Raw genomic sequence first — 21,820 nt, forward strand, 5'->3', positions numbered from 1 at the left:
AGAAAGCAAGGGCCTGGGAGTCAGAAGGACCTGGGTTCTAATCCTGGCTCTGCCACTTGTCTGTTGTGTGATCTTGGGCAAATCACTTCTTTGTGCCTCAGTTACCTCATCTGTAAAATGAGGATTAAGACTGTGAGCCCCATGTCAACTTGGATCTACTCCAGCGCTTAGAAAAGTACCTGGCACATAGTAAGCACGTAACAAATACCACAATGACTGTTATTATTATAAGTAAAAATCTCTGCGAGCCACCTCCACTACTGGTGTGGGGGTTGGGGGGGGGAGATGAGATGAAAGGGGAAGTTCCCAGCTCTCTTTGGCTTCCCTGAAGGCCCCACTTTAGGATGGAAGCACGCAGCAGTTACCTTGTTCCGGAAAGGAAAGAGAACCTGATCCACCGTGCAGCCCGAGGACATTCAGGGGAGGGGCCAGGAGTAAAGGAGAACACTCCCTGCTGGAGGTGAAAATCGTGGCCTGGACGGGTGGGTCCTGAATGGCTGCTGGCCACACATCCTGAAGACATGATTATACGCATACCCAACTTACCTTAATAGTAACTTTAACTGACATCATCACCAGGTGAGTGCATTTTTCTGTCCACGTGTTCACAGTACACCCTCCAAGTTTCAAAATAGCTTTATTTAAAGCAGCTTTCCCAGGTCCGTCTATGCAAGACGAGCAGGCAATCAAAGGCTCATATTCCACCCTGTGGGGGGAAAGGTTTACATTAAATCCTTCTATCAAACTGCAACAGCTTCAAAAAGGTTAAAATTCATTCATTTCCATGATTCCAAGACCTACCGACCCCCCAAGCCCCCTGTTTCACTCTGTACATCTACACCCATCAACAGCACTTACCAATCTATAGTTTGGTGGTATACATCCATCTATCTCCATTATTTATTCTTCTACTTCACACTATATTACTCTTGCTATTACCAGTTATAGCCTTCTCCTCCATCCTGCTTCTCTATTTACAAATGAGTTGAGCCTACCCATCCCAGTCACTGGAATGTAAACTCCTCGGGGGCTGGGAACGTGCCTTTGGCTCCTGCTAAATTCTACGTGCCTAGTTCTCTTCACCCAGCAAGCACTCAATCAGTTCTATTGACTGGGTGATGACAATCAAATGGCACAAATACTCAAACACCGGTAGGCCCATATTTTGATGACTTTCAAGAGTTAAAAATACAAAAGTGTGAATAAAGCAGAAAGATTTCCCAATATGCAACTTATTTTTTACAGAGGTAAACAAAAAGATCACATACTTTTAGATACCCCATGACTCCACTCCAATGTAAGGAAAAAAACTTATTGGAATGCCCACGATGTCACATACACTACTCTGAGCACACAAGGAGACTGGAAGCATGTTGAGGGCAGGCGCAGGGGAGGGACTGACTGAGGAGCAGAACTTTCTTTCCGCTTTCTGGTCTCAGACCTCTCAGAGGGCTGACTGCATCTGCAGGCAAGTCAAGAGTTTAACGGGTCTGTGGTTACGCATGCACAGAGGTACAACCTTCCTCTCCACTTCTCTATTAACCATACCTTGTTACCTTTTGAATTTTACCTGTAAAGAAAAAGGCAATTTTATTAACCATCAATTTTAAAATCAATCCACAAAGTTCTTACCTGAATTTGCTTCCAAAAACTCCAAAAGTGACTCTATCCCCTGCCTTTAATGTTCTGGGAATGGTGTGTTGCATTTTTTCACCATTAACAAACGTGCCATATTTGGAAGCATCTTTTATTGACAACGAAGGGGCTTCGACGGCCTGACTCTGCAAATGAATTTAGATCTTAAAAGTCTATTACCCAGCACAAACTGTAAACTTTTGAGATCGCGAGAAAATAAGATGACAGAGCATAACTAGGACATATTCAGATTTCAGTTTTATAACCCTCTGATCAAAACTGTAAAATTTCAAATTCATGAGCTACCGAGAACATCTATTTTGCCCTTCCACAAGAAAACTCAACTGGCAGTTTAAAAATAAGCTTCAAATAAAAATGTGGTAAAAAATTTTTTTGAACATTACTGTGCTCAAAATCTTAACACAGGACTCCTACACTAGCCCACTGCCAGTGAAAACTAGCCACTCAAAGGAGCAACTATCAACTGAAAACTACTTTAAGCCTTGCCTTTTCAGTCCAAAGCTAACTGAATGAAAATATACAAAAGTAAACCAAAAAAACCCCAGGAAATACATCTGACGATCCTCAAGATTCCACATTTGGTTAATATAATTGGTTGCATTTTAATATTACAGAAAAGCTTTACTCTTCATTCCATTTACTTAGTTACCTAGTCTTTGTAATGGTGATTGGACACAATCTGATTTTTATACTTCTTTTGTTTATTTATATAGGTTTGGAAAGCAAATTATACATTCTGAAAATAGCTTACTAAACACACAAATAAACCTGGACAAAACAACAATGCAGGCCTAATTGATGGTGCAACATAAGAATGAGTTTGTTTAAAGTCATAGGACTTTACAACTTTCCTGATTTTAGTACCAGGGGTATAACAGCAGATTTAATACATCGAAATGGTAATCTACCAGGTTAGGTGCAGAATGCTTGACGGTTAGCGTGGCATGATTACGACTGATTGATGGGTCATCTCGGATTAGAATCGCAGAGTTTTTCCTTCCAACAACATACTCGATGTCAATCAAAAGTCGATATGGGTCTCCTAATGAAAAGATAAAATATCAATACCAAGAAGGTGGCAAAGAATTGAAATAAATTAGAAATAATTTGAGGTAATGATGTCAATTAAGAATGCCAAACTCATTCCTGTAGTTTGGTCAATTATGCAGTTATACACTTCTACACTAACATAACAGAAGAGAACTAACCTGTCCAAAACAGAAGGCTTATCTTCCCACCCAAACCCTGCCCTCCCTGTCTTTCATGGGCCTGGGAGTCAGAAAGACCTGGGTTCTAATTCCAACTCTGCCACTTGTCTGCTGTGTGACTTTGAGCAAGTCACTTCACTTCTCTGGGCCTCAGTTATCTCATCTGTAAAATGGGGACAGGAACTGTGTCCAACCCAATCAGCTTTTATCCCCCCCAGGACTCAGTACAGAGCCTGGCACATAGTAAGTGCTTATCAAATACCACAATTATTATTACTACTGTTATTTCTCATCACTGTAGCCAATACCATTACCCTCCCTATCTCGCAAAGCCATAACCTTGGCTTTGTCCTCAATTCATCTCTCTCATTTGACCCCAGATTCAATCTGTCACCAAATCCTGTTTGGTTCTAGACTGTGAGCTCCTTGGAAACATGTCTACCAACTCTGTTATATTGCACTCTCCCAGAGGCTTAGTACAGCTGTGTGACTGCGGGCAAGTCACCTAACTTCTCTGTGCCTCAGTTACCTCATCTGTAAAATGGGGATTAACTGTGAGCCTCGCATGGGACAACCTGATTACCCTGTATCTACCCCAATGCTTAGAACAGTGCTTTGCACATAGTAAGCGCTCAACAAATACCGACATTATTACAGTTCTCTGTGCACAGTAACCACTCAATAAATACGACTGACTCATTCTACTTTCCGAAATCGTTAAAATCTGCCCTTTCCTCTCCACCCAAACTTACTTCGCTGATCCAAGGGCTTAATCTCTTTCACCTTGACTATTGCATCTGCCTCTTCGCTGACCTCCCTGCCTCCCGCCTCTCCCCACTCCAGCTGACACTTCATTTTGCTGCCCGGATCATTTTTCTCCAAAAAATCCCCAAACTTCCCACTCCTCAAGAACCTCCAGTGGTTGTCCATCCATCTCCACACCAAACAGAAACTCCTTACCATCGGCTTTAAAACACTCAGTCAGCTTACGCCCTCTTACTTCACCTCACTGATCTCCAACCGCAGCTCAGCCCGGGCACTCGGCTACTCGAGCTCTGTGCTCCAATCTCATCTGGTTTGCCATTGACCCCTTTCCCACATCCTCCTTCTGGCCTGGAACTTGCTCCCCCTCCACAAATGCCACACCACCACTCTCCCCACCCCCAAGAGGCCTTCCCTGATTGAACATCACTGTGGGCAGGAAGCGTGCCTACCAAGTCCATTTTACTGTACTCTCCCAAGCACTTAGGACAGTACTCTGCACAAAGTAAGTGTTCAATAAATACGATTGAGCGACTGTCCCCGGCTCCCTCTCCCTTCTGCATCACTAGGCGCTTCGATCTGTGACCTTTGGGCATTTGGTATTTGCCCCACACTCAGCCCACAGCACTTATATACCTAGAAATTATATGAGTACATATCTATAAATTATACATTATAAATTATTTATCTATATGAACGTCTCTAGAATGGAAGCTCGTTGTGGGCAGGGAACACATCTACCAACTATGCTTTATTGAACACTCCTAAGCGCTTAGTACAATGTTCTGCAAACGGTAAATGTTCAATAGGATACAGGGCCTACATCCTAAGTATCTGTATTTGTATATATTACAACGTACACTCTAGTAGGTGAGAACAGTCACCAAAAATCAGTTAGAAGAGGCAAAGAAATAAGGAGACGGAAAAAAGGGAGAGGGATAGGGGAGAGAGAGATGCAGCAATTTCTTTGAGGGCAGAGTAAATGTCTATCAACTCTCTTATACTGAACTGTTTAATACAGTGCTCGGGACACAGTAAGCACTCAATGAATACCGACGACTGATCAACCTCCCAGCCAGCCAGCAGGAAAATCAAAGGGATAGAAAACAGAAAGCATAATTTGGCCAGGACAGAAAGTCAGGATATGTCCACCTCGGAATAGCTCACGCAGTTTCGATCACCCAATTTAGTACTGACAAACTGTTTGAGGACTGAGAGCAAAGGTACGTCTAGCAATCAATCAGTAACCGCTTACTGTGTGCGGAACACTGAACTAAGCATTTGGAAGAGAACAATATAATGGAATTGGTGGACACAATCCCTGCCTACGAGGCACTCACCATCTAAAGATGATCTAAGTTGAGGTGGGGCATGACTGGCCTTTACCAGATCATAACAGTTGTGTGCAGTGCTTTGCACATAGTAAGCCCTCAATAAATACCATTGACTGATTTCACTGATTGGGTGAACACAGAGCTGATGCTCAACGATTCCCAGAGCAACAAGTGGGAACTGAATATAGCCGTGGGAGTCACAGAACCCGAGGTCTCCTTCCAGTTTGGCCCACTTACCTACTGTGGAATCTTTGGCAAGTCATTTGTCTTGGTTTCCTCCTCTATAAAAGGGGGAATAAACATCTATTTTCCTTTTCCCCCTAAACTGTGACCCACGTGTAGCACAGGGGCTGTGCCTGACCTAATTCTCTTGTACCTACTCCCATCTCACAGTTCAATCCCTGGCACAGAGTAAGCACATAAGAAATACAACCATTATTAGCAGGCTGAGGGAGCATTCAAAGAAGTTGAAAAGTAAAGAAAAAGGAAAGAAACTTTTTTGGTTTTCAAACCGTATAAAGTACGGGCACGGAATTTGTTTCGGTCGAAACTATCAGCAGGTTCAGAGTTTGGATTGATTCATGGGCATTAAATTTACAGGGTGAAATTAGGGATGTGGTACCTCCAAACTACTGTAAACGTCACAGTTTTCATCCAGACATCCCAATGTCACTGGCCGAACACTAGCCCGGGCACACCCGTAGTCTGTCCCGGCACATGGCACAGTGGGTAGGGCACAGGCCGGGGAGTCTGAAGATCATGGATTCTAATCCCGTCTCCGGCACTTGTCTGCTGTGTGACCTTGGACAAGTCACCACACTTCTCTGGGCCTCAGTTCCCTCATCCATAAAATGGGGTTGAGCTGGGAGCCCCACCTGGGACTGGGACCGTGTCCAACCCGATTTGCTTGTCGTATCCACCCCTGTGCTTGGTACAGTGCCTGGCACATAGTAAGTGCTTAACAAATGTGACAATATTATGTCCAGTTTACTGCTCAAGCCTAAGAAAAGTGCTATATTGCTAGCAGTGGCCTGGAAGCTGCCATCTGTGGTGTTTATCGAGCGTTTACTGTGCTTGGAGCACTGTATTCATTCGTTTATTCAATAGTATTTATTGAGCGCTTACTACGTGCAGAGCACCGGACTAAGCGCTTGGAATGTACAATTCGGCAACAGATAGAGACAGTCTCTGCCCACTGACGGGCTCACAGTCTAATCGGGGGAGACAGACAAAAACAAGACGACATAATCACGATAAATAGAATCAAGGGGATGGACATCTCATTAACAAAATAAATAGGGTAATAAAAATAGATACAAATGAGCACAGTGCTGAGGGGAGGGGAAGGGAGAGGGGGAGGAGCAGAGGGAAAGGGGGCTTAGCTGAGGGGAGGTGAAGGGGGGAAGGGGGAGGGAGCAGAGGGCAGAGGGGGAGCAGAGGGAAAAGGGGAAGCTCAGTCTGAGAAGGCCTCTTGGAGGAGGTGAGCTCTCAGGAGGGCTTAGAAGAGGGGAAGAGCACTGTACTGAGCACTTGGGATAGTCAGCCACAACAGAGTAGGTAGACACGATCCCCTCTGCCAAGGCTCTCCCCGAAAAGCATTTCAGCCTCCTCTTTGATCCGCCAGGGCCTCTAAATCCAAGACGCTCGACCAGTTTCGGTTTCTCTTTGCGTTCATCCAAGTAGCCAAGACGGGGGGCGTTGACCCTTACGGTTCGGCCGCTCCTGCCCCAGCTGGGCTGTTTCTGGGCGGGCTCCCCGAAGCGGATAATGGAAAGGCAGAAGCGGCAACAACCGATGCCAGGGAGAAGCCCAGGTCCAGCAGCCCCCGTCTCTGCAGGGCCGCAGCTCGGCCGGCAGCCCGACCAGAGGAGAAGCGGAGGCACCGTGGCCCGCTGGATGGGCCATGGGCCAGGGAGTCAGAAGGACCTGGGTTCTAATCCTGCTCTCAGCCACCTTCATTCATTCATTCAATAGTATTTATTGAGCGTTTACTATGTGCAGAGCACTGTATTAAGCGCTTGGAATGAACAAGTCGGCAACAGATAGAGACGGTCCCTGCCGTTCGACGGGCTTACGGTCTAATCGGGGGAGACGGGCAGACGAGAACGATGGCAATAGATAGAGTCGAGGGGAAGAACATCTCGTCAAAACAATGGCGACTAAATAGAATCGAGGCGATGTACATCTCATGAACAAAATAAATAGGGTAATGAAAATATATACAGTTGAGCGGACGAGTACAGTGCTGAGGGGAGGGGAAGGGAGAGGGGGAGGAGCAGAGGGAGATGGGGGGAAAAGAGGGTTAAGCTGCGGAGAGGTGAAGGGGTGGCGGTAGAGGGAGTAGAGGGAGATGGGGAGCTCAGTCCTCTTGGAGGAGGTGAGTTTTAAGTAGGGTTTTGAAGAGGGGAAGAGAGTTAGTTTGGCGGAGGTGAGGAGGGAGGGCGTTCCGGGACCGCGGGAGGACGTGGCCCGGGGGTCAGCGGCAGGATGGGCGAGACCGAGGGACGGTGAGGAAGTGGGCGGCGGAGGAGCGGAGCGTGCGGGGTGGGCGGTAGAAAGAGAGAAGGGAGGAGAGGTAGGTGGGGGCGAGATGATGGAGAGCCTCGAAGCCTAGAGTGAGGAGTTTTTGTTTGGAGCGGAGGTCGATAGGCAACCACTGGAGGTGTTTAAGAAGGGGAGTGACATGCCCAGAGCGTTTCTGCAGGAAGATGAGCCGGGCGGCGGAGTGAAGAATAGACCGGAGCGGGGAGAGAGAGGAGGAAGGGAGATCAGAGAGAAGGCCGACACGGTAGTCTAGCCGGGATATAACGAGAGCCCGTAGCAGTAAGGTAGCCGTCTGGGTGGAGAGGAAAGGGCGGATCTTGGCGATATTGTAAAGGTGAAACCGGCAGGTCTCGGTAACGGATAGGATGCGTGGGGTGAACGAGAGAGACGAGTCAGAGATGACACCGAGATCGCGGGCCCGAGAGACGGGAAGGATGGTCGTGCCATCCACGGTGATAGACAAGTCTGGGAGAGGACCGGGCTTGGGAGGGAAGATGAGGAGCTCGGTCTTGCTCATGTTGAGTTTTAGGTGGCGGGCCGACATCCAGGTGGAGACGTCCCGGAGGCAGGAGGAGATGCGAGCCTGAAGGGAGGGGGAGAGGACGGGGCGGAGATGTAGATCTGCGTGTCATCCGCGTAGAGATGGTAGTCAAAGCCGTGAGAGCGAATGAGTTCACCGAGGGAGTGAGTGTAAATGGAGAACAGAAGAGGGCCAAGTACTGACCCTTGAGGAACTCCAACAGTTAAAGGATGGGAGGGGGAGGAGGCGCCAGCGAAGGAGACCGAGAATGACCGGCCAGAGAGGTAAGAGGAGAACCAGGAGAGGACGGAGTCCGTGAAGCCAAGGTGAGATAAGGTGTGGAGGAGGAGGGGATGGTCGACAGTGTCAAAGGCAGCAGAGAGGTCGAGGAGGATCAGAATGGAGTAGGAGCCATTGGATTTGGCAAGAAGGAGGTCACGGGTGACCTCAGAGAGAGCGGTCTCGGTAGAGTGGAGGGGACGGAAGCCAGATCGGAGGGAGTCCAGGAGAGAATGGGAGTTAAGGAATTCTAAGCAGCGATTGGAGACGACTCGTTCTAGGATTTTGGAAAGCAAGGGTAGTAGGGAGATAGGACGATAACTGGAAGGGGAAGTGGGGTCGAGAGAGGGTTTTGTCTGCCGGGTGACCTCGGGCAAGTCACTTCACTTCCCTGGGCCTCAGTTATCTCTTCTGTAAAATGGGGATTACGACTGCGGGACGTGGACTGAGTTCGTTGTGAGCGGGGAAGGGGTCTGTCTGTTGTTATACTGTACTCTCCCAAGTGTTCAGTACAGTGCTTTGCTCACAGTAAGCGCTCAATTAGTACAGCTGAATGAATGAATGCAACCTGAGCAGCGTGCCTCTACCCCAGCACTTAGAACAGTGCCCGGCACATAGTAAGCACTTAACAAATACCATTAAAAAGCAAACGAAAAAAACAGATGCGGCTTTGCAGCTGGCGGCATCTGCAACCGGCCCTGTCCCCTGTTTTGGATGTCAAGGTGTCAACTCAGGCAACTTTTCCCCAAGGTTTCTGAGAGGGGTAGGGCCATATTCATTCCATCGTATGTACTGAGCGTTTCTTTGCGCAGTAACGATGATGATTATGGTATTTGTTATCCCGGATTCACCACTCGTCAGCTGTGTGACTGTGGGCAAGTCTCTTAACTTCTCTGTGCCTGTTACCTCATCTGTAAAACGGATATGAAGACTGGGAGCCTCACGTGGGACAACCCGATTACCCTGTATCCACTCCAGCGCTTAGAACAGTGCTCGGCACAGAGTAAGCGCTTAACAAATACCAACATTATTATTATTAAGCGCTTACTAGATGCCGACCATGTTCTAAGCGCTGGGGCAGATACAAGGTAATCGGGTTGTCCCACGGGGGGGGGGGTGATCACAGCTTTAATCCCCATTTTACAGATGAGGTAACTAAGGCACAGAGAAGTAAGCGGCTTGCCTAAAAGGTCACACAGGAGTCAAGTGGCGGAGCCGGGATTAGAACCCAGGTCCTCTGACTCCCATGCCCGGGCTCCTTCCACTAAGCCACGTTGCTTCTCTATCAGTCGTACCTGTCGTACCTGTTAAGCGCTTACTATGTGCCAGGCACTGTATTCAATCAATCGTATTTATTGAGTGCTTACTATGTGCAGAGCACTGTACTAAGCGCCAATCGGCAACAGATCGAGACAGTCCCTGCCCTTTGAGGGGCTTACAGTCGCTTATGGAGGTACTTCAACTAAAACCCTCAAACTAAAGCGTTACAGGTTTCAGAAAAAGTAGAAAGCCCCATTTGTCGTGTTGGAGAGGAAAAAGCCTCCTTCAGGATTCCCTATTATAAATCACTGAATTATATTAATGTCTTTCTCCCCCTGTAGACCGTAAGCTCGTTGCGGGCAACGCTGTTGTCCCGTACTCTCCCCTGAGCATTTATTACAGTGCTCTGCGCATACTAAGCGCTCAAATCCGATTGATAGAGAAGCGGCACGGCCTTGTGGACTGAGTAAGGGCCTGGGAGTTAGGGGGTCGTGGGTTCTAATTCCCACGCCTCCGCGTGTCTGCTGTGTGACCTTGGGCAAATCACTTCACCTCTCCGTACCTCAGTTCCCCCATCTGTACGATGGGGATTGAGGCTGTGAGCCCCGTGCGGGACAGGGACTACGTCCAACCCGATAGGCTTATATCCACTCCGGCGGTTAGTACGGTGCCTGGCACATAGTAAATGTTTAACAAGTGCCATCACTGCTATTATTCTAGACTTCTAGACTGTGAGTCCGTTGCCCAGTAGGCAGTGGCTCTGTTGCCTAATTGTACTTTCCAAGTGCTTAGTCCCGTGCTCTGCGCACAGTAAAGAAGCAGTAGAGAAGCGGCGTGGCTCAGTGGAAAGAGCCTGGGCTTTGGAGTCGGAGGTCATGAGTTCGAATCCCAGCTCTGCCACTTGTCAGCTGTGTGACTGTGGGCAAGTCACTTAACCTCTCTGGGCCTCAGTTACCCCCATCTGTAAAATGGGGATGACGACTGTGAGCCCCCTGTGGGACAACCTGATTCCCCCCCGTCTCCCCCGGCGCTCAGAACAGTGCTCTGCACATAGTAAGCGCTTAACAAATACCAACATTATTATTTATTATTAGTAAAGGCTCAATAAAGATGATTGAATGAATTACTGATGAGACGGGGAAGAGGGGGATGATCTACTGAGAGCTCCCCTCCTCCAGGAGGCCTTCCCAGACTGAGCCCTCCCTTTCCCTCTGCCCCTCCTCCCTCCCTCTGCTCTGCCCCCTGGCACAGCCCTTCTATTTGTACAGATTATTTATTACTCCATTTATTTGATTCATGACGTGTATATATCAGTATGATTCTACTGATCTATTTTGATGGTATTGATGACTGTTGGTTTTGTCGTCTGTCTCCCCCCTTCCAGACTGTGACTGAAGGGATGACCGGGGCAGGGACGGTGTCCATCTGCCCTCGAATTTCACCTTTCAAGAGCTTAGTCCGGTGCTCTGCGCACAGTAAGCGCTCAATCAGTACGATGGGCTGAATGACTACGACCGAAGGAATGAATGGGGCAGCGAAAGGGCCCGGGCCTGGGGGTCAGAGGTCATGGGTTCGACTCCCGGCTCTGCCCCTCGTCAGCTGTGTGACGGTGGGCAAGTCACTTGGCTTCTCTGGGCCTCGGTTCCCTCATCTGCAAAATGGGGATTAACCGGGAGCCTCAGGTGGGACCACCTATGATGACGCTTAAAACAGTGCTCTGCACATAGTAAGCGCTTAACAAATACCGACGTTATTATCCGTTGCCCAGGTGCACTTTCCCAAGCGTTTAGTCCAGCCGTCGGCACACCGTAGGCGCTCAATAAATACGACCGAATGAATGAATGGGGGGGGGATGGGCTCGCCGGGTGGCCCAATCGCAGCGCTCCGCACAGAGTGGGCGCGGAAGGCGCGCGCCCGCAGGAAGCCGGGGGGGCGGGGCGGGCTTCGAGCCGGGGCCTCCTCCAGGCGCCCCCCCCGACCCCCGACCCCCCCCCGGCGGGGCCCGGGCCTTACCTGGGGCGGGGCCCGCGGCGGGGACGAGCTTCCACATGGCCGCCGGCCGGAGGAGACGGGGTCCGCCGGGGACGACGACGACGACGCCGCGCGCGCGCGCGGCCGCCCGCCCCCCTCAACCGCGCCGCGCCTGCGCCCCTCGGCGTCTCTGCGCCCCGGCGTGCGCGCCCCCGACCCCGACGCGCGCGCGCCCCCGAGGGGCCAACGGCCGCGCCTCGCGCCGGGCCTCGCGCCGGGCCTCGCGCCGGGCCTCGCGCCGGGCCTCGCGCCGGGCCTCGCGCCGGGCCTCGCGCCGGGCCCCGACGCCACAGTTCGTGCGTTCGCTCATTCAGTCAGTCAGTCTGTCATTCATTCATCCAGTGTCATTCAGTCAGTCAGTCAGCCGGTCATTCAGCCAGTCGTTCACTCGTTCATTCCTTCAGTCCGTCGTTCATTCCTTCAGTCCGTCGTCCACTCGTTCAGTCATTCATTCAGCCAGTCGTTCACGCATTCATTCAGCCAGTCAGTCGTTCACTCATTCATTCAGTCAGTCGTTCATTCATTCAGTCGGTCAGTCATTCAGTCGTCCACTCGTTCAGTCATTCATTCATTCAGCCATTCAGTCAGTCGTTCATTCATTCAGTCGGTCAGTCGGTCAGTCAGTCAGTCGTCCACTCCTTCAGTCATTCATTCATTCAGCCATTCAGTCAGTCGTTCACTCGTTCATTCATTCATTCAGCCATTCAGTCAGTCGTTCACTCATTCATTCAGTCAGTCGTTCATTCATTCAGTCGGTCAGTCATTCAGTCAGTCAGTCGTCCACTCGTTCAGTCATTCATTCATTCAGTCGTTCACTCATTCATTCATTCATTCAGTCGGTCAGTCATTCAGTCGTCCACTTGTTCAGTCATTCATTCATTCAGCCATTCAGTCGTTCACTCATTCATTCATTCATTCAGTCGGTCAGTCATTCAGTCAGTCAGTCGTTCACTCACTCATTCAGTCATTCATTCGTTCAGTCATTCATTCATTCAGCCATTCAGTCAGTCGTTCACTCGTTCATTCATTCAGTCAGTCAGCCAGTCATTCATTCAGTCGGTCATTCATTCAGTGTCAGTCATTCAGTCAGTCAGTCAGCCATTCATTCATTCACATATTTATATTTAGTGAGCGCTTCCTACGTGCAGAGCACTGGGCTAAGCACTTGGACTGGACAATTTGGCAACAGAGAGAGACCGTCCCTGCCCAGCGACAGGCTCCCGGTCTAATCAGTGGCAAGAGCCCAGGCTGGGGAGTCAGAGGTCATGGGTTCGAATCCCGGCTGTGCCCCTTGTCAGCTGGGTGACTGTGGGCGAGTCACTTCACTTCTCTGGGCCTCAGTTACCTCATCTGTAAAATAGGGATGAAGACCGTGAGCCTCACGTGGGACAACCTGATTATCCTGTATCTACTTCAGTGCTTACAACAGTGCTCTGCACATAGTAAGCGCTTAACAAATGCCATCGTATTAATCGGAGAGACAGATGGACAAAAACAAGACAACATCATTTTGATAAATTCAATCATTCATTCGTTCAGTGATATTGATTGAGCACTTACTATGTGCTGAGCACTGGGCTAAGTGCTTGGAATGGACAGTTGGGCAACAGAGAGAGACCAGCCCTGCCCATTGACGGGCTCACAGTCTAAACAGGGGAGAGAGACAGACAAAAACAAGACAACATCATCATGATAAATTCATTTATTCAATAGTATTTATTGAGCGCTTACTATGTGCGGAGCACTGGACTAATAATAATAATAATGATGATGATGGTGCCACTTAGCTGTGTGACTGTGGGCAAGTCACTTCACTTCTCGGTGCCTCAGTGACCTCATCTGTAAAATGGGGATTAACTGTGAGCCTCACGTGGGACAACCTGATTCCCCTGTATCTACCCCAGCGCTTAGAACAGTGCTCTGCACATAGTAAGCGCTTAACAAATACTAACATTATTATTTGTTAAGCACTTACTATGTGCAGAGCACTGTTCTAAGTGCTGGAGAGGATACAAGGTCATCAGTTTGTCCCATGTGGGGCTCACTGTCTTCATCCCCATTTTACAGTGGAGGGAACTGAAGCACCGAGAAGTTAAGTGACTTGCCCAAAGTCACACAGCCAAGCGGCCCAGCGGGGATTTGAACCCATGACCTTGGAGTCCCCCGCCCGTGCTCTTTCCACTGAGCCACGCTGCTTTAACAAAATAAATAGGGTAATAAAAAATAGATACAAATGAGCGCAGTGCTGAGGGCAGGGGAAGGGAGAGGGGGAGGAGCAGAGGGAGATGGGGGGAAAAGAGGGTTAAGCTGCGGAGAGGTGAAGGGGGGGTGGTAGAGGGAGTAGAGGGAGAAGGGAAGCTCAGTCTGGGAAGGCGTCTTGGAGGAGGTGAGTTCACTCTGTGCCAACCACCGTTCTAGACCGTGGGCCTGGGAGTCGGCTCCACCGCTCGTCTGCTGTGTGACCTGGGGCCAGTCACTGCACTTCTCTGGGCCTCAGTGACCTCATCTGGAAAGTGGGGTTTGCGACCGTGAGGCCCACGGGGGACAGGGACCGGGTCCGATCCGATTTCCCTGTAGCCGCCCCAGCTCTTGGAACAGTGCCTGGCACCTAGTAAGCGCTTCATTAACTTACGTACTGAACTTACGCAACCCTTGTGCATGTGGGCAAGTCACTTAACTTCTCTGTGCCTCGGTGACCTCATCTGTAAAATGGGGATGAAGACTGTGAGCCTCCTGTGGGGCAACTTGAATACCCTGTATCTCCCCCAGCGCTTAGAACAGTGCTCTGCACATAGTAAGCGCTTAACAAATACCAACATTGTTGTTATTATCATATTTGTATATATTATTAACAAATACCCACATTATTATTATTATTATATTTGTATAGATTACCGATTAGCCTATTAATGACATGTCTATACCTGTGATTCTCTTGATCTATTTTGATGGTATCGAGGCCTGTGTATTTGTTTTGTTTTGCTGTCTGTCTCCCCCTTCTAGACTGTGAGCCCGTCGTCGGGCCGGGATGGTCTCTCTCTGGTGCCGGATTGCACATTCCAAGCGCTTAGTCCACTGCTCTGCACACAGGAAGCGCTCAATACATAGGATTGGGTGAATGAGAGTACTAAATACTGGGAGAGATAGGTGTTAATCAGGTTCCAGCGGGGCTCAGTGGAAAGCACACGGGCTTGGGCGTTATTCCTTCCTTCCTTCCTTCCTTCCTTCCTTCCTTCCTTCCTTCCTTCCTTCCTTCCTTCCTTCCATAGTATTTATTGAGCGCTTAATATGTGCAGAGCACTGGACTAAACGCTTGGAATGGACAAATCGGTAACAAGGTCATGCGGAGTCAGAGGTCATGGGTTCGAATCCCCGCTCCGCCCCTGGTCAGCTGTGTGACTGTGGGCAAGTCACTTCACTTCTCTGGGCCTCGGTGACCTCATCTGGAAAATGGGGATTAACTGGGAGCCTCCCGTGGGACCCCCTGATGACCCTGGATCTCCCCCAGCGCTTAGAACAGTGCTCTGCACATAGTGAGCGCTTCACAGATCCCAACATTATTATAAATTATTATTATTATTCGCCACGGAGCCCACAGCCTAAACAGGGGGACCCCCAGCTACCGGATCCCCATGTTGCAGAAGGGGAAACTGAGGCCCAGATAAGTGCCCCGACCACGCAACCGGCGCATGGCAGAGGGAGGATTGGAACCCAGGTCCTCCGACTGGGAATCCCGGGCCCTTTCCCCTAGGTTCCCCGGCCCCGCCCCCACCCGTCTCCACCAATCCCCTTGCGACACGGTCCGACCAGGCCCCGCCCCCAAGGCCGGCCCCGCCCCCTATTGGCTGGCTCGGCCCCGCCCACAGCCTCGTCCACCAATCCCCTGCCGATTCGCTCCAGGGCCCCGCCCCCTATTACGTCACAGGTCAAGCCTCGCCCCCGCTCCGATTTCTCTCTCCTCCTCCGGCCCCGCCCCCAGCCGCCTCCACCAATCCCCTGCCGATTGGCTTCCTTCCCGGGCCCCGCCCCCAACTCCGGCCACGCCCCCTATCCCGTCCCAGGCCTGGCCCCGTCCACCAATCCCCGCCCGTAGCCTCGGCCCCCGCCCCCCCCGCCGCCTCCGCCAATCCCTGCAGATTCGCTCTCACTCCGGCCCCGCTCCCAATTCCCTATCCTACCCCGTCCCCGCCCCCAGCCCCGTCGACCAATCCCCTATCTACACGCTCCCTCTCAGGCCCCGCCCCCCACTCGGGTCCCGCCTCGATTCCATCCCGGCCTCGCTCCCTGCTGCGTCGACCAATCGCCTTCCGACACGCTCTCCCCGGCCCCGCCCCAAACCTCGGCCACGCCCCTTTTCATCACAGGCCCGACCCCCTCGCCTCGGCCCCGCCCCCTTCCCGCTCGACCAATCCCCTTCCGACGCCTTCCCTCCCGGCCCCAAACGCCGGCCCCGCCCCCATTCCCACTAGGACCAAGCCCCGCCCCCTCCCCCGCCGACCAATCCCCTTCCGATGCTTCCCTCCCCGGCCCCGCCCCCAATTCCGGCCCCGCCCCCAATTCCGGCCCCGCCCCCATTCCATCTCGGGTCCAGCCCCGCCCGCGCCTCGGCCCCGCCCCCTTCTTCGTCGACCAATCCCCTTCCGCGGCGCTCCCTCCCCGGCCCCGCCCCCACGCTTCGTCCCCGCCCCCTTTCCCCGCCGACCAATCCCCTTCCGAGGCGCCCCCGTTCCGCCCACCCCCTCGGCCAATCGCAGTCCCGCTCTCCGGCCCCGCCCCCTGGTCCGGCCCCGCCCCTCCGTCCGTCCATCCGTCCTTCGTCGGGGCGGCGGTGCGAGCGGGCGATGGGGGCGCTGGGCGCGGTGTGTGTGGGAGCCCGACGGGTCCGGGGTTGCGCCCCCTGGCGGGTAAGGCGGCCCTTCACACCCCCACCGCCCTTCCTTCCTTTCCTTCCTTTCCTTCCTTTCCTTCCTTCCTTCCTTCCCGATCGGATTTCTGGAGCGCTCACCCTGTGCACAGCACTGGGGAAAGTTCCCTGCAACTCTGATAATGACCATGGCATGTGTTAAGCGCCTACTATGTGCCCGGCCCTGTTCTAAGCGCTGGAGAAAGTACCCTGCGACAATAATCATGACGATGGCATTTGTTAAGCGTCTACTATGTGCACGGCACTGTACTAAGCGCTGGGGAAAGTACCCCGCAACAATAATCATGACGATGGCATTTGTTAAGCGCCTACTATGTGCCCGGCACTGATCTAAGCGCTGGAGAAAGTACCCTGCGACAATAATCATGACGATGGCATTTGTTAAGCGTCTGCTATGTGCACAGCACTGTACTAAGCGCTGGGGAAAGTACCCCGCAACAATAATCATGATGATGGCATTTGTTAAGCGTCTACTATGTGCACGGCACTGTACTAAGCGCTGGGGAAAGTACCCCGCAACAATAATCATGACGATGGCATTTGTTAAGCCCTTATTCATTCAATATTCATTCAATCGTATTTATTGAGCGCTTACTAGGTGCAGAGCACTGTACTAAGCGCTTGGGATGAACAAGTCGGCAACAGATGGAGACAGTCCCTGCCGTTTGACGGGCTTACGGTCTAATCGGGGGAGACGGACAGACAAGAACAGCACTGTTCTAAGCGCTGGGGTAGACACAAGGGAATCAGGTTGTCCCACACGGGGCTCACAGTCTTAATCCTCATTTTCCAGATGAGGTAACTGAGGCACCGAGAAGTAAAGTGACTCGCCCACAGTCACACAGCTGACAAGTGGCAGAGCCGGGATTCGAACCCATGACCTCTGACTCCAAAGCCCAGGCCCTTTCCACTGAGCCACGCTGCTTCTCTACATGGTCTTGTGCTCTGCACGTAGTAAGCGCTCAATAAATACTATGAATAAATATTATCGAATGGAAGGGGCCTCGTCTTCCCCCGCTCCCCAAGACTCACTGGGAAAGGGGAAGACTTGGGCTTCCTTCTCGCTCCCCAGTGCCGTTTTGACCCCACTCCACCTCCCCCATCCCTCTTTTTCCCTTCCTTCGGAGCCTCTATCGTCCGCCTTTTCCACTCACTCCCCTTTTAGACCGGGAGCCCCTTGGATCGTCTCTATCTGTTGCCGAGTTGTTCGTTCGCAGCGTGGCTCAGCGGAAAGAGGCCGGGCTTGGGAGTCAGAGGTCGTGGGCTCGAATCCCGGCTCGGCCCCTCGTCGGCTGTGTGACGGCGGGCGAGTCACTTCGCTTCTCTGGGCCTCACTACCTCATCTGCAAGATGGGGATGAAGCCTGGGAGCCTCACGTGGGACGACCTGATTGCCCTGTATCTAGCCCAGTGCTTAAAACAGTGCTCCGCACGTAGTAAGCGCTTAACAAATACCAACATTATTATTAGTACAGTGCTCTGCACACAGTAAGCGCTCAATAAATACGACTGAATGAACTCCAGTTGCTAATCGTAGTCATCCACTGTCCCAGGGGCCCCTCCTCCAGTGTTTTGAACGATTTAAATCCCTTTCTCCCACTCCTTCTCCCTTTCTCCCACTCCTTCTCCCTTTCTCCATCCCTCCATCGATCCTTGGGGACTTTCAGGATGCACATGGACGTTTCTGACGACCCTCCCACTACCCGCTTTCCATCACTTCTCAGCTCCACTGACCTCCCGCTTCACCAGCTCGTCCACTCACCAACTCGGACCGACACTCGATCTCATCATCTGGAGTCACTGTACAATCTCTCCCCTCTCCAACGCTGAAATCCCTCTATCTGACCGCCACCTCCTGACCCTCCTTCTCTCCCACATTCCTCCTCCCCACAGATCTGTCCTGTTCCCACGCAGAGACCTCCGATCTTTTGACCCCCCCCCCCCAGCAATTTTCTCACGTCGTCGCGCCTCATTTAGCCTCCGTAGCCAAAGCCACGTTCCCTCGATGACCAAATCGATGTCATCCTCGTTACTGAACTCGACTCTCTCACTCCCCTATCCCTTCGTCAATCTCGTGTCACTAGCCTACAGTCCCGGATCACCTTCACAGTCTTCCTTTGCTCCTCTGCTTGAGTCATAGAACGCTGTTAGCAGAAATCTAGCTACCCGGCCGACCTCATCCACCTCTAGTTCGTCTTCGTGGGCTTTAACTCCGCCTACCAAAATTATCTCTCCGTCATTATTGACACCCCTGCCCATTACCCGAGCGGTGTGGCTTAACGGCTAGAGCCGGGGCCTGGGAGGCAGAAGGTCATGGGTTCTAATCCCGGCTCTGCCACGTGTCTGCTGGATGACCTTGGCAAGTCACTTCACTTTTCTGGGCCTCAGTTATCTCATTTGTAAAATGGGGATTTATTCATTCATTCAATAGTATTTATTGAGTGCTTACTAGGTGCAGAGCACTTTACTAAGCGCTTGGAATGTGCAAATCGGTGACAGCTAGAGACAGTCCCTGCCCTTTGACGGGCTTACAGTCTAATCGGGGGAGACGGACAGACAAGAACAATAGCAATAAATAGACTATGAGCCATTTGTGGGACAGGGACTGTGTCTAACCTGACTACCTTGTATCTACCCCAGTTCTTAGAACAGTGCTTCACACTTAGTAAGCGCTTAGCAAGTACCGTAATTGTTATTATTGGATGTTTAACTCCATCCTCAAACCTCCTGTCCCCCAACCTCCACCATCCCTTGCCCCTAGTGATCTGGCTACCTACTTTACTGAAACAAATTGAAGCCAGCGGGCATGAGCTCCATAAAATCCCTCCTGTTCTTCTCCAGTCCCCCCATTCTCCTGCCATTCCCTCAACCTTCCCTGCCTTCTCCGCAAATCCACCCCTCCACCTGTGCAGGCGACCCCGTTCCTTTACACTTGATCAAACCACTTGGTCCGTCCCTTCTTCCCTCCCTGATTGCCATCTTCAACCGTTTGCTCTCCGGTGTCTTCAACCCTTCCCTTGACCCCTTGGCTCCCTCCTGCTATCACCCCATCTCCCTCCTACAGTTCAGGCTCCTTTAGTGAGTTGCCTACATGCACTGTCTCAAGTTCCCAAGTTCTAACTCTCTCCTTGACCCCCTCCAATCTGGCTTCCATTCCCTTCACCTCACAGAAACTCTCCTTTCAGAGGTTACAAATGATCTCCTTCTTGCCAAATCCAACAACCTCTACTCCTTCCTACGCCTCCTCTACTACTCAGCTGCCTCCGACACCGTCGACCACCCCCTTCTCCCGGAAACATCCGACCTCAGCTTCGCTGACACTGTCCTCTCCTGATTCTCCTCCCGTCTCTCTGGCCGCTCATTCTCAGTCTCCTTCATGAGCTCCTCCTTTGCTTCCCACCCCCTACCAGTTGGGCATCCCTCAGGGTTCAATTCTGGGTCCCCTTCTCTTCTCCTTCTACACCCACTCCCTTGAATAACTCATTCACTCCTATGACTTCCAACTACCATTTCTATGTGGGTGATTTCCAAATCTACGTCTCCTGTCCTTTTCTCTCTCCCTCTCTGCAGTCTCGCGTTTCCTCCTGCCTTCAAGACTTGGATGCCCTGTCATCACCTCAGACTTAACATGTCTAAAACAGAACTCCTCTTCCCACCCAAACCTTGTCCTTCCCCTGACTTTCCCATCACTGTAGCCAGCACCTCCATCCTTCCTGGTTCACATCCCGTAACCTTGGTGTTATCTTTGATTTCTCTCTCTCATTCAACCCACATTCAATCCATCACTAAATCACGTTGATTCGACCTTCACGACATCGCTAAAATCCATCCTTTCCCCTCCATTCAAAGTACTGTCGTGTCAATCCAAGCACTTATATCCTGTCCCTGCTTGATTATTGCTTTGGCCTCTTTGCTGACCTCCCTGCTTCCTGTCTCTCTCCACTCCAGTCCATACTTCACTTGCTGCCCACATCAAACGTGCTACAGAAACGTTCTGTCCACGTTTTCCCCCTCTTCAGGAACCTCCAGGGGTTGCCGGCCCACCTCTGCATCGAACGGAAACTCCATATCGTCAGCTTTAAAGCATTCAATCACCTTGCCCCCTCCTACCTCACCTCGCTACCTCTCTCCTTGTGTCCAACAGACCATTCCTCTCCCCTCCTTCAAAGCCTATTGAAGACACATCTCCTCCAAGAGGATTTCCCCAAGTAAGGTCTCTTTTCCTTTTCTTCAATTCCCTTCTACGTCGCTCTGACTTGATCCCTTTACTCATCCCCTCAGCGCTTATATACACATCTGTAATTTATTTATATTAATGTCTCTCTCCCCTTCTGGACTCTAAGCTCGATGTGGTCAGGGAGTCTGTTATACTGTTAACGTTATACTCTTCCAATCGCTTAATACAGTGCGCTGCACACCATAAGTGCTAAAAAAATCAGAAGTGGGAGGTGGGAGAACGGGGCACACTGACTAGGTTGAGAGGAACAAAAAGTGGGAACTTGGGTGCAGTGAGAAGCAGCATGGTCTCGTGGAAAGAGCCCAGTCCTGGGAGTCAGAGGTCCTGGGTTCTGATGCCGGTCTATCGCTTGTCTGCTGTGTGACCTTGGGCAAATCCCTTCACTTCTCTGTGCCTCACTTCCCTCATCTGTTAAAACGCGGATTAGTTCTTACTCCCTCCTATTTAGACTGTGAGTCCTGTGTGAGACAGGGACTGTGTCCGACCTAATTATCTTGTTTGTACCCCAGTAGATAGCTTAGTGTTTGGTATGTAGTAAGCGTCTAAGAAATACTATGATAATAGAAATAATAAGTACCATAGTAATAACAGTAAGTATAATAAAAATAATAAGTACCCTAATAATAGTAGCAACTGAGTGGAGTTGATGGAGTCCCTCAAAACCAATAGTATGGAGTTTCTGTTTGATGTAGGGAAGAACGGGTACCTTTCAAAGACTTCTGAGGTGTGGAGAGCCATTCCACTCCAGACATTCCGGAACAACATTTTTAGAAAAATGGTATGGGTAGGAGGATGAAGGATGGATTGAAGCTCTTGTTTGCTCTGTGACCTTGGACCGAGTCACTTCACTTCTCTGTGCCTCAGTTACCTCATCTATAAAATGAGGATTGAAGCTGTGAGCCCCCCATGGGAGAGGGAGTGTGCCCAACTGGATTTTGTTGCATCCACCCCAGCGCTTGGTACAGTGCCTGGCACATAGGAAGTGCTTAATAAATGCCATTTTAAAAAGAAGAAAAAAGTGAGGAGACTGATATAATAGTCTGCATCAGCAGTGTACTAAGTGCTT

General features: G+C 51.0%; 2 protein-coding genes across 2 annotated transcripts in view; one reads left to right on the forward strand and one right to left on the reverse strand.

Annotated features, from left to right (window-relative positions):
* Positions 1-11,677, reverse strand: part of NBN (nibrin) — a 38,516-nt gene extending 26,839 nt beyond the window's left edge. The window contains exons 1-4 of the mRNA XM_029062893.1: positions 11,577-11,677; positions 2,565-2,698; positions 1,633-1,781; positions 547-706 (exon numbers count right to left, since the gene is read on the reverse strand). Coding sequence (XP_028918726.1) covers positions 547-706; positions 1,633-1,781; positions 2,565-2,698; positions 11,577-11,613 — 480 coding nt within the window. The 5' untranslated portion in view covers positions 11,614-11,677. The remainder of the gene's footprint in view (positions 1-546; positions 707-1,632; positions 1,782-2,564; positions 2,699-11,576) is intronic.
* A 4,710-nt stretch (positions 11,678-16,387) lies between these two features.
* Positions 16,388-21,820, forward strand: part of DECR1 (2,4-dienoyl-CoA reductase 1) — a 31,960-nt gene continuing 26,527 nt past the window's right edge. The window contains exon 1 of the mRNA XM_029063854.2: positions 16,388-16,498. Coding sequence (XP_028919687.1) covers positions 16,436-16,498 — 63 coding nt within the window. The 5' untranslated portion in view covers positions 16,388-16,435. The remainder of the gene's footprint in view (positions 16,499-21,820) is intronic.

Source organism: Ornithorhynchus anatinus, chromosome 4 (assembly GCF_004115215.2).
Source record: "Ornithorhynchus anatinus isolate Pmale09 chromosome 4, mOrnAna1.pri.v4, whole genome shotgun sequence".
In the NCBI taxonomy this organism is placed as follows: Eukaryota; Metazoa; Chordata; class Mammalia; order Monotremata; family Ornithorhynchidae; genus Ornithorhynchus; species Ornithorhynchus anatinus.